The 12,588-nt window shown below is 54.4% G+C and overlaps 1 protein-coding gene across 6 annotated transcripts in view; it reads right to left on the bottom strand.

Moving 5' to 3' along the window:
* Positions 1-4,626: 4,626 nt before the first annotated feature.
* PXN (paxillin) overlaps positions 4,627-12,588 on the bottom strand; it is a 46,745-nt gene continuing 38,783 nt past the window's right edge. For 2 of the 6 annotated variants that reach the window (XM_059138805.1, XM_059138806.1), the window contains 9 exons: positions 10,842-11,702; positions 9,363-9,638; positions 8,802-9,116; positions 8,077-8,175; positions 7,630-7,800; positions 7,316-7,489; positions 6,435-6,516; positions 6,118-6,266; positions 4,627-5,383 (listed from right to left, as the gene is read on the bottom strand). In XM_059138805.1, the coding sequence (XP_058994788.1) occupies positions 5,117-5,383; positions 6,118-6,266; positions 6,435-6,516; positions 7,316-7,489; positions 7,630-7,800; positions 8,077-8,175; positions 8,802-9,116; positions 9,363-9,638; positions 10,842-11,702 (2,394 nt within the window). In that variant the 3' untranslated portion in view covers positions 4,627-5,116. The remainder of the gene's footprint in view (positions 5,384-6,117; positions 6,267-6,434; positions 6,517-7,315; positions 7,490-7,629; positions 7,801-8,076; positions 8,176-8,801; positions 9,117-9,362; positions 9,639-10,841; positions 11,703-12,588) is intronic. The other 4 variants (XM_059138808.1, XM_059138809.1, XM_059138810.1 and 1 more) reach the window with 4 other exon arrangements.

Below are 12,588 nucleotides of genomic sequence, written 5' to 3'. Positions count from 1 at the left end.
CAGAAGATGAGGACAGTGTTCCCCACTTATTGGCTGGCGCCGACGCCTATCTAGTGACGCTAAATTGGTGTAGACAGCCATTGGGTAATATTGCTGCCACTCCAGCCAAAGGGAAGCCGTCTTTAAATAACGCCGTTAAAGAAGGCGCCGCTGCATGTTGGAGTAGCTGTCTCCAAGCTGCTTCCCTCTGCTGGCCTGGAGCGGCTCGCGTTCAGGGGCTAGAGCTTGGGCGCTGAGCGTTCAAGTTTTCTCCTGCCACTTTGTCAAATCGCAAACAGAAGAGTACGATGTGGAGCTGAGGCATAATTGCACACGCGTTAGAAACAGCATGGTCTCTTGTCTACTCTATAGTTTGTTCTTCCCCCTACCAAGGCAGAGGAACCCTCTAACACCTAAGTCAGATCATTATCTCATCTGCTCAGAATTCCTCAAAAGTTTTGGGACGCCTGGGTGGCTCAGTTGGTTGGACGACTGCCTTTGGCTCAGGTCATGATCCCAGAGTCCCGGGATCGAGTCCCGCATCAGGCTCCCAGCTCCATGGGGAGTCTGCTTCACTCTCTGACCTTCTCCTTGCTCATGCTCTCTCTCACTGTTTCTCTATCAAATAAATAAATAAAATCTTTAAAAAAAGAATTCCTCAAAAGTTTCAAATTTGGGGCGCCTGGGTGGCTCAGTGGGTTAAAGCCTCTGCCTTCGACTTAGGTCATGATCCCAGAGTCCTGGGATCGAGCCCCACATCGGGCTCTCTGCTCGGCAGAGAGCCTGCTTCCTCCTCTCTCTCTGCCTGCCTCTCTGCCTACTTGTGATCTCTGTCTGTCAAATAAATAAACAAAATCTTAAAAAAAAAAAAAAAAGTTTCGAATTTGCTCAGGGAAAAAGCTTAAAACTTAAACTGCCTACGAGACCCTACAGGATCTGCTCTAGACCTCCTCCACCCCTATAATCTTATTCTTTTCCTACTGACGCTCCCTTCCAGCCAGACGATGCTCTTTGGTGTTTTTCCAAAACACACTCCCACTTGAGGGGTCCTGCGATAAATAGCTAGTCCCTCTCCCGGAAGACTCCTTGCTGATATCCATGGAATTAACTTCGAGTCTTGGTTCAAATATCATGTGCTCAAGGAGCCCTACCCGATCGCCTTATTTAAATTTACCCAAAAATTCACTACTACTTCCCCTTTATTCTATTTTTTCTTTTTTTATCTTTTAGCACTTCCACCTTCTAACACACTATATAACTTACTATGTTGTTGGTTGTCTGTCTCTCCCTGCAAGAAAGCAAGCTCCACAAAGCAGAGACCTTTGTCTTGAGCCTGGCACATAGCAGGCACTTAATAAGTATTTGTTGACTGAATGAATGCAAGGTTTGCAGTAAGAAGACCTGGATCCAAAAAAAAAGGACCTGGATCCATATCCTTCTTCTACCACTTGCTAACTGTTGTCTTAGGAAGTGATTTCACCTTGCTGATCCTGTTTCCTTTTCCTTAACTATAAAATAGCGATAATGAAGTATGCACATTCTAGAGTTGCTATGAGGATTAAATGAGATACGTGTCTCTTTTTTTTTTTTAAGATTTTATTTATTTATTTGACAGAGATCACAAGTAGGCAGAGAGACAGGCAGGGGGTGGGGGGAAGCAGGCTCCCCACTGAGCAGAGAGCTAATGCAGGGCTCGATCCCAGGACCCTGGAATCATGACCCAAGCTGATCGCAAAGGCCTTAACCCACTGAGCCACCCAGGCACCCCCACGTGTTAAGTCTTAACACAGTCCCTGAAATGTAGGAGGATTTCTAGTTTTTTATTATGCATTCATTCTACACTTATTTGAACACTTGTGTTAGATCAATAATTTTTTCTTTCTGGTAATAACTGAGGTAGACCCTAGGGCAGAAGGGGTGTTTCTATCTTCACCCTTTCAAGTTAGAAGTTTCTGTATTTTTGTTTCAAAGCCGCCTAGTGCCTCTGATGACCAGCTGTTTAGAGAACTGTTGGAGTCAGTTACTGCTAAGATCTTTTTAATGACAGTGTATTACTGCGTGCTCAGCATTGTGCTAAGTACTTTCCCTGAGGAGGTACAGTATTAGCATTTCCGTTTATCAATGAGAAAATTCACAGGTTAAACAGCTTGCTCAAGCCCTAATAATCAATGGTTTGGGAACTGAAATCTAGAAGCAGGTACAAAGCCCCTGAGTCTCACGATGCTATACAGCTCCTTCTAAACCTTGAGGCTGTCTCTCCCCAGATGCACTTTTCCAAGTATATACACACTCAATGGTACCTTTCCGAGGACATCCTGGCTCTGATGTTATAAATACCATCTCTAATTGTAGTACATCAATATAATGGAATATCATGAAGCCATTAGAAAATGATGCAGATGTATATTTATTGACACGGGAAAATACAAAGTACAGCTGAGTGAAAAAGCAAACTACAGTGAAATGTGCCATATCCATTTCTATAAATAAAATAAATTCGACATGGTCAGGAAGGATAAACCGTCATCACCTTTGGGTGAGGGTCGAAGGTAATTTCCATTTGAGCTCACTGTGAAATGGCCAAGATTCCAACTAGAATTCAACATGCTGCTTTTGGAAAACCATTCCAGAGAACAGGGAAATTGTGAAGCATCTCAAAGGGGAACAGTGCTATCCAGGAGGGCCCCCCACTGGAGTTCTGGCTCAGGCAAGAAGGAAGCATGCAAATATGGACATGACCACTAGGAAGGCAGTAGAGAGCCATCCTCCACTCTAAGTTTACCAACTTCCACTGGGCAGGTTCCACATCTAAGGTGTGGTGCCAACACATTGAGGGGGTGGTGTCTGGTCAAAGCAGGAACACAGGCAGAGGCAAACCCTGGGTTCACATCCCGCCTTTGAGCTCACTAAGAGGACTGTGTTGTGCATGTCCGTTCTCTTCTCCAAACCTCCTTCCAGTTCTGTAAGTGTGAGGCCACCCACAGGCCCACATGAGAATGCCCTCCCTCAGCGAAGTGACACCCAAGCACGAGGGCAGGGCATGACCCATAACACGGGGCCCAACACTGCTCCCCCTGCTTCTCCTCACCAACTGCTGAGGGAAGAGCAAAGCTCAGGCAGGGATCCCATCCCCAGGGGGCTTTCTGCCTCAATTAAGGGAACATCACTGAGTTACCTTCAATATGGTCCCCATGAGTCTGGAAAAGGTTTGGTCTCTCTTCTGGTACTAAGTTGTTACCTCAGACTGCCAAGAAAAGGAACTAGGCATGGGTGAAAATAATGGCAAACTTTATTGGCATAAATCACAGGAACTGACATGGGGAAAAGCCAGGTTAGAAGTTTACAGAGAAAAAAATAAAATAAAATCATCAAATAACCATTGACCCAGAGGGTAGACCCCAGAAACCCCATCCCCCTAGGGGAGGGGCCTGGGGCAGGTCCCTGTAAACAGAGCAATAAGGCCTATGGGTGGAAGTGGAGACATCAGACCTTTGGAGGGGCCTGGCTGACCTCCTCAGACCAGGGCTGCTCCCAGTCCTGCCTCAAAGGGGGGGACCCTCTTCTGAGACCCCTGCACGCTCAGCCTCTACTGTGAGGCTAATGGAGTGGTCTGGATCTTCCTCACTTTAGACCCCATGGGGGCCCCTTTCTGCTGACCCAGAACCCCAGGCTTGCCTGCTCCAGTTTCATCTGTGAGGGCCAGAACTCTGGGGGTGTCCCACTACTTTAGCAGGATCCTATCCCACTGCCCCAAATCCTATCAGGCCCCCCTTGCAACCACCTGGGCCCTTTTCCTCAAACCTCCAGTCTTCAGGGAGGGCAGGAAATTTGGGGAAATTATGGCGCCAGTGGAATCAACAAGATCAGATACCAGCTTTCCTAAGGAGGCAGAAGAGCCACAGAGAAGCGGTGAGGAGGCCAAGATGTTTGCTGGGTTCTCTTTGTTGCCAAAAAGTTCACAGGGGAGCAAATGCTCCTGATGGCTTACTTAGACAGGAATCAGCACCCCCAAAGTATACTTTCCCCTTCTCTTCCCTCAGGAACAGGACGGATGAGGTTCAGAATTCTAGGCCCCCAAGGGCAAGACACCCTGAAGCCAGTTTCAGTTAAGAGCTTGCTGGCCCAGGTAGTATCCAGGAAGGGGTTTTAAAATACAGCAGTTTATAAAACAGTCCTAGTGAGCTGTGAAGTTAAGGAAGGGGAGTCACAGAGCTGCTCCCAGTTCACCTGCTTGTGCTAAGAAAAAATAAAATACAAATTGCTTTCCCACCCCAAGCCCTCAGTACAAGGCAAACCCCACACCACAGCCCTCGACGCCAACAGGACCAGTGGCCATGGATGAGGAGAGTACAAAAGGGGACATCTTTAAAATCTCTTCAAAATCATGTTATAGAGAAGTAAAAGCAACTCAGACGATATGAATTCAAACCTCAGTGTAGAAATCTATCAAAGTCGGTACAGTGTCCAGGCACAGGGGGAAACTCCTCACCTCACGCCGTCCCAGAGGCGGAGTAAGTGACTATAAAACATTATTGCTGGAGAGGCCTTTCTCAGTAGAACCAGAGCCGTTATGGGGGGAGGGGGGAGGGGCCTAGGCCTGGGGACACTGGAAGGGCAGGAGGAACACAAGAAACCTTCCGTGGCCCCTCGAATATTTCCACCCTTGGACAGATGGATTTATGCTGGCATTGTCTGAAGAGAGCCGGAATCCCCCAATACTCTCAGGACAAGGATAATGAGGTCGGGATAGAGGGAGAAGGATAAAAAAAGACCCCATCTGACCCTGCCTGCCCTTTCCCCTTGCTCCACTGCCAAAGTATGAGTAAGAGACGGCTCCAGTGTGGGGCGCTGGCCAGGCCAGGTGGGGTCGTGGGGACACACACGGTGCAGGGCGGGGCCCTCCAGCCTCCCCCTCTTGGGGAGCCTGAAGAGCTGACGGCCTGGGGAGGGCTGCAGGAGGCGGAAGGCCGTGGCTCTGGCAGGGGGAAAGAAGAGCAGGCCCTCTCGCCATCCTGCACCAGCCGAGGACGCGCGTTCCAGTTTCAGTCGGCTTTGCCCGGTGACCTCTGGGCAAGGCCTCTGGGTCACAGTAGCAGTTGGGGAGGCTGGGCCGGGGCAGAGGAGCCAAGAAAGGCGCCTAGCAGAAGAGCTTGAGGAAGCAGTTCTGACAGTAAGGCTTGTCGTTCTGCTCCTTGAAGGTGCCCTTGTTGAGCTGCTTGAGGCAGAAGGCACAGACGAAGTGCTCAGGGTGGAACTTCTTAGCCATGGCGGTGATGCAGCGGCCCGTGATGGGCTTCTGGCAGCCGGAGCAGAGTGAGCCTCGCCGCTCATGGTAGTGCACCTCACAGTAGGGCTGCCCGTCGTGCTCAAAGAAGCTGCCGTTGACGAAGGGCGTGAAACACTCCTGCCAGGCAGAAGAGGGGGCAGGGCGGAGGGTGGGGGGCTCAGGCTGGGGCTTGGGGCTGGGATAGCCGCCACTGGGATGGGCAGCACACAGTCACGCTCATGATTCCCACTGGCTACGCACTTCCTATGTGCCCAGTGCTACACTAAACACTTACTACTTTCTCCCAACAGGGGCAACTGAGGCTTAGAAGTTCAGTGACTTGCCTGAGGTCATGCAGTTATTAAGCTGCACAGCCTGGATTCAAACAGAGGTCTGACTCCTGAGCAGGTGGCTGGAACATGTGCCCAGAAACCAGCCTGCATACTTGGGTATAAAAGGCACTGAGAAGCCCTGCAGTGAGCAGTTTCCCAAACGTATGTGGTCTGAGAGCCTTGTTGGATCCCTAACTTCTATGGACTCCCATTACCACCAGAATAGTTTGGAGACCACTGCCTGTTTCCACTGAAGCTGGTATGAGATTACTTCATTTCATTCTCACACGCCCTTCTGCTGAATATGACCAGTCCCAGGGCCATCGCACAGGGCAAGGCTGGAGGACACTGTCTCCCTTCCTCTTGGTTTCTCCCAACCTCACTGTGAGCCCTGGCCCAAGACCCTCTGAACTTGAAGAATTGCACCCCTACCTGCTCACCCCTTTAATAACCCCTGTGTTAGATCCAGAGAGCACATGGGGGTGGGGGGCGTGGACCTTCTCTCCCAGCTGCCCACTCCAGATGAGGGGGGCTCCTTACCCGGCACACAAAGCATTCAGGATGCCAGAGAGTGTTGAGGGCCGAGATGTAGTTCTCCAGGATGGCCCGGGCACAGCCGCCACACTTGGGTGCGAACATGTCAAAGTAATCCTTCCGGCAGTAGGCCTTGCCGTCCTTCTCATGGAACCCTGAGAAACAGGGGTTTGGGGGGGGCCGAGTGAGGGCATCTAGAGATGCAATCATCCTGACTCTAATGGCAGCAAAGTCTCCTGCCCCTGCCTCCCCAGCACTGGGGGGTAAGGGAGAAGGGAGGGGGAGGAGACCATCCAGCAAGGTGATCTGCCTGCTGGTCATACCTTCTGGACCAAAGAAGGCTCCACACTGGGCACAGAAGAAGTGCTCGGGGTGCCACGTCCGGTCAAGGGCTGTCACCACTTTCTGTGAGAGCAAAGTGTGGGATCAGAGCCCAGGTGCCGACCCACTGGACAGATCCCACAGCAGAGACCCACAGGCAGGACTGTCCTTCTCACCCCCCAAACCCACCCCCACCCCCACGCAGAGATCAAGTCTGTGTTCCATGTGCTCTGATTACCACTGGGAATTCCAGTTTATGGAGGGATCTGACATGCCAGACATACTCTCTCCTGAATCTTGCCATGTGGTTAAGGTCATAGATTCTTTTATTTTTTTTTTTTTTTTTTAAGATTTTACTTATTTATTTGACAGAGAGAGACACAGCAAGAGAGAAGGAACACAAGCAGGGGGCGTGGGAGAAGCAGGCTTCCCGCTGAACAGGAAGCCTGATGTGGGGCTCGAACCCAGGACCCTGGCTGGGATCATGTCCTGAGCCGAGGCAAACGCTTAATGACTGAGCCACCCAGGCACCCCAAGGTCATGGGTTCTATTCAGACTCCCATCTTGTAAGTGGAGAAACAGGCTCCAAGGGGCTGTGCGCTTCTCTCCACATCACGCAGCAGGAAAGGGAGGAAACCGGCACTCTACTCTATTTATCAGGCCATGGCTCCTGAGCCCTGGAGTGTATGCAGCAGGGAATCTAGGATGGGAGATGGAAGGGAGTAGAAGGGCCCCGAATCTAGCCTGGGTTTAAATCCCAACCCCACCATTTCCTAGCTGTGTGAGCTCAAGCATGAGTGACCTCTCTTAGCATCAGATGGCAGCAGCAACAGGAAAGAATTGGGCAGTACACCTGCCCTCCCGCCAGGCCCCCCGGACTCACATCCAGGATGGGACCATTGCAGTAGTAGCAGCGCGGAGAAAAGAGGTTATGATAGTCCTTTTCACAGTAGGGCTGTCCATCCCGCTCAAAAAAGTTCCGGGATCCGATCTCCTCTTGGCAATGGGTGCAGACGAAGTGCTCTGGGTGCCACGTCTTTCCCATGGCGGTCACAACCTGGGGAAAGAGGCAGAACGAGGCTCAGGGCCCTGGCCTGCCACAGAGCACACCCCCCTGCCGGGGTGGGGGGGGGCCCAGGGGAACCAATTTCCAGCCACCTGCGGCTCCCTCCCCTGCTCCCCTTCCCCCTGTATCACCTGTCCAGCGATGGGCTTCTTGCAGGCCCCGCAGACCCCTTTGGCAACCGTGGCGACCCCCAGTTTGTTCAGGTCAGACTGCAGGCTCCCCAGCATACTATCCAGCTGGCTCCCAGGCTTCGGGGGGCCCCCAGGGGGAGAGCTGCTCCCCGTCTTCCCCTGGGCCATGAACTGCAAAGACAGGGAGAGAGGCGGTCAGGACTTCAGGCTTGGGGAAGAGGCCTCGCAGCAACGCGGCACTGGGGGCTTTTCTCCCGCCTGGACAGACGGGCTGTCGGAGGCAAGCTGTACAACGTCGTCCAGGGCCCCCAGAGCCCCGAGCCCCGAGGGTAGGAGTGGCATCCATGAGATATGCTGGGAATCAGAGGGGCTTGCGGCACCCCACTGGCCTACCAAGGCCCAGAAAACAGGCAAGCAGGACCCTAGGCCCCCCGCCTCGGCACTGACCCCTCCCTCGTCCTGCCCTTCGGGACTGCTCTGCCTGTCGCTCGGAGGCCAGCCGGCCGCCCACGCTTCTCCATCCGCCATTTGTTCCAGGCCCTGGATCTTGGATAGGGGAGGAAACGAGGACAAGAAAATTGTTTTTAATTAAGGAAGAGAGAAAAGGAGACCTCGTTAGGGAACATTTCACAAAACTGGAATCTGGGATGAAATAAGAAGACCCCACCCCACCCCCACCCCCACCCCCGGCAGTACCAGAATGAGGAGGAAAAGTCTAGAGAAAAATGACCCAGAGAGAGAGGCCCGGGGAGAGATGAAGAAGGGGCAGAAAGTGAGCCAACTAAAGGCACGGGCACCGGAAAGGAAGGTAACCAGGGCTGAGAGCACAGCGGCCTTCCAGGTACTGGCCTGGGGGCCGGAGCGGGAGGAACAGGTTTGGTTTCCCTTCTGGGAATGGCTTCCGCAGAGGAGCCTGAGGCAGGACCAAGGGACATGGGGAAGGGGCAGGCAGAGAGAAGCCCCACTGGGAAGCAAGAGGACAGCTGACATCAAGGGGCTAGGAGTGCCGCAGCAGGTTGAGAGGGCCCAGGGTCAAGGCAAGCTCTGAGGAAGGACTGTGGTACTGTCCTGACTCATGGACGGAGGGCCAGAGAGGGAGTGTGTGTGTGTGTCCCCAAGTGTGCAGTGCGGGAACACGGCCCAGGCAGCGGGACGGAGACAGGGAGGCCTGCCTGCATCGGGGGGAAGAGCGGGTCCTCGTCCGTCTGGCAGCCCACGGACCTCCAAGTGTGGGGTGCAGGAGGGGGCGGGGTGGGGCCCTGCACACCCTCTTCCCGAAGCCCTGCCGCAGCACTTGGGACCCCGGGGGAACCTCGGGCAAGAGCGGAGGGCCCCAGGGAAGAGGGGGCGGGCAGGCTGGGCGAGGGACAAGGGCTGCTGGCTGAGGCGTCTTTGTGCAGCTGGAGCAAAGAGACAGGAGGAGGAGGAGAAGCCAGAAGAGGAAAGGTTCTTCTTAGGGGAACGGGGGAGCCAGGAGGGAAGACGACCTGGGAAGAAGAAAGGAAGGAGAGAGATGAAGCAGAGCGTAAGAGCAGGGAGCATGCCATCCCAGGCTACCCCCGGGGCCTTCCCACCCTGGCGCCAAGAGTGAGGCCAGCCTCACACGGCCACAGGCTGCAAGACCCTCCCCCCACCCTCCTTTCCACACCACATCTCCCCTCCAGCCATCCTGGGCAAGAATCAGGACGCCTACTGGCCTGGCCCTGGCCCAGCCCCAGGCACCTCCTCGCTACCTTCTCTACAAGCTGCCCCCCAGCCCGCCTCCCACGAGGCTGCACAGTAATGATGACGCCCTCGGTCAGCCAGTCCTCGGCAGAGACCCCTGCCGCCCCCGCTGCCTCCTCTGCCTCCGGCTGGATGCCCAGCCGACCCTGCAGCTCTGCGATGAGCCGCTCCTGGGAAGGGGTCCTGCTCAGGGTGGCGGGGTCCAGCCGGCGGCGAGGGGAGGGCTCCCGGGACATGGGGTGTGCGTGGCCCGTCTCCCGGCTCCTCCTGATCACAGAGCGGATCTGAGGGGGGAGGGGGAAGCTGTCACTGTCCCACTCTGGGCTCAGCCAAGGCTGCTCAGTCCACACTCAGGTGCCGCAGGCAGGAGAGGGCAGAACACAACTGCCAGAGAGGAGCTAAGCAGAGGTGAGGCGGAGGCAGGGGCAGAGGGTGAGGCGGAGGCAGGGGCAGAGCGGACTCCCTCCACCTGGCACTTCATCTCCAAGTCAGCAATGACCTTGGGCAAGACTTCACTTCCAGGGGTCTCAGCGTCTCCATCCTTGATATGGGGTTAGAGTATTTTCTCGGCTGCCTTGTAGGGTTATTCCAAGACTATGTGAAAGGCTAGGGATACAAGTGGTAGACATTCCTGGAAAGGCATAAGACTCTTTTTTTGATCTGTAATAGAAAAATGTGATCTTTCCTGCCAGTACATCTTTTAATTAGTTTTTTTCCTGGTGTATATTATAACCTCACTTGTAGTTGTTTGGGTTTTTTTGCTGTTGCTCTAGTCTGTTTTTGGAAAGGACATAAAATTTTCATTAAGCAAGAAGCCAGTAAGAACAGTAACATCAGCCACGGCTTATAGGGTACCACGTGCTATGTTCTCAGCACTTTACAGACATTGCCTCATTTAGTCCTTGGACAACAGTGGGGGGGAAATGTCTATTATAACCCCCATTTTCTTTTTTCTTTCTTTCTTTCTTTTTTTTTGTTTTAAAGCAGGCTCCACACCCAACATGGGGCCTGAACTCATGGCCCTGAGATCGAGTCGCATGCTCTACTGACTGAGCCAGCGAGGTCCCCTTACTGTTACCCCCATTTTAAAGATGAGAAAGCTGAGGCTGGTGGGGGTTTGCCCAAGGTCACACAGGGTAGCAAGTACCGGAAGCGTGGTTTGTATTCAGGACTATCTGGTTCCAAAGCCCATGCTTTTAACCATTTTGCACACATCATGTCAAGAGGTGAGGGGTAGCCCATCTAGAGGAAAGAGCCTTCAAACAAGCAAGAAGAGGGTTGTCACTAAGAGAATTTCCGGGGCCTGGAGGCTCCACTGACCCCACAGAACTCACTCCTGGTCATCAGGGTCTGAGGCCGCGTGCTCTTGGGATCTGCTGCCCAAGCAGACATGCACAGAGCGGGAGGCCGCATGCGGTTAGCCAGTAGCGGCCCACACTCGGGCCAGCCGAGGGCCATGCCTAGCAGCCGTGCGAGCTTGCGCCTGCCTGGCCGGAGGCGGAAATCCTCTCAGTGGTGTTGGGCGTGTCCATGACCACGGCAGGTAGAGGCTCCGGCTGTTCCCTCTGGACCTGGGCGGCAGCTTCGGTGGTGCCTTCCAGCCGCCTGAGGGTCTCGGGTCCCAGGGTTGGCCTGATCAGGCTTCCCCTCATGGGTGTCTGTCCACCTAACTGCTCCTCATCAACTGGGGCCGGGCGGCTGCTTTCCAGCTCCCCTGGCTCTGGCTTTGCCCTCTGCTTCGGCTGTCCACGTTCCTTTGTGAGACTCCAGGTATCTGGGAAAATAGCCTGACGGTCCACGGCCACGACAGCTGGCTCAGTTACTTCCGGGCAGCTGGGTGTGGCTCTGTGGGGGATCTCACGCGCCTCCAAAGCCCACGGACGCTCCCAAGCAGCAGCCATGGCTTCCTCCGGGTACAAAGGGTTGGCCAACAGCCCGTGGGGGTCTCCAGGCTCTTGGGGACCTGCGCGCCCAGCCTGGCGGGGTGGTGTATGGCAAGGGGGCGCCCTGGAAACCTCACTTGTGAGGCTTGATAGGTCTCTCCAAACCTGAGCCTGTTTCTCTGCACCAAACGGCCCCAGAGGGCCCTCCACAGAGGGAGACCTTGCATTGGGAGTGTCAGGGGTCACCTGGAGGGCAGCCACAGGAGGTCGAAGGCCCTGGCCATTACTGGGGTCCTCCAAGCAGAGGACCTCCTGGGAGGAAGCGGGACCTCCAGAGGCAAGCTTAGGAGTGGATGGTAAGAACAGAGAGGGCCCAGGAGGAGAAGGGGAAGGTATGTGGTGTGGGGCTGGAGCTGGTTTGGGCAGCAGCCCCAGGGAGCTCAAGGCCACAGCAGAGGAGCTGGTCTGGAATAGGAGAAAGACAAAAGGCAGAAAGGAGAGGAAAGAGAGATGGGACAGGTGACGAGAGGTGCTCTCTGCAAGGGGTGGGCTTGGCCCGAGGGTACTGAGAGCCACCAACTACACTGACCAACACCAGACCGAGGGGGCTGAGAAGCTGAAGCACGAGGGTCGGCCTGAGAAAGACTCAGACCCCAAAAAGGTCTTCCTGGGCTCCACGTCCCTGGCCCCCATCAAACCCAGGCAGCAGAAAGCCACCACTGAGCCAGGCCTGCGGGGCCACCTTAGTCAGAGTAGGGACAAGGGAGAAAAGGCTCCAGAAGGTGGACCACGGAGACCAGTGACCAGGAAGGTCAGCCCAAGCCCAATTGAGGGAGAGTCAGCCACAGGCCGCGGCTGTGCTTCCTCCAAACCTGGCTCAACCTGGCTGCCTCCCCCAGACAATCCTAGCCTTCCTGCATCCCCCAAGACCTTCATCTCAGAGCACAGCTAGAACCAGTGCAGCTGCTTGTGGGCACCTTGACGCTGGCTGGCTGGCTCAGAAAGTAGAAACTGGGGCACCTGGGTGGCTAAGTCGGTTAAGCGTCCAACTCCTGATTTCGGATTGGGTCATGATCTCAGGGTCCTGGGATCGAGCCCCACATCAGGCTCCCGCTCAGCGAAAAGTCTACTTGAAAAATGTCTTTCTCTCTCACTCTGCTCTTCCCCCTGCTCATACTCACCCCCGCTCAAATAATCTTAGGGGAAAAAAAAGTAAAAACAGTTTAAAGGGTGGTAGTGTAGGGCTCCCCAAGACCAACACCAAAGTCCAAGGGACTTGTTTCTGATGGTGGCCACTCACCACCCACAACCAATGGCACTTGAGGGTCACAGGCCCAGGCAGTTCCCATCC

This window comes from Mustela lutreola, chromosome 11 (genome assembly GCF_030435805.1).
Source record: "Mustela lutreola isolate mMusLut2 chromosome 11, mMusLut2.pri, whole genome shotgun sequence".
NCBI lineage: Eukaryota > Metazoa > Chordata > Mammalia > Carnivora > Mustelidae > Mustela > Mustela lutreola.
This window is presented reverse-complemented; position numbering and strand designations above follow the sequence as displayed.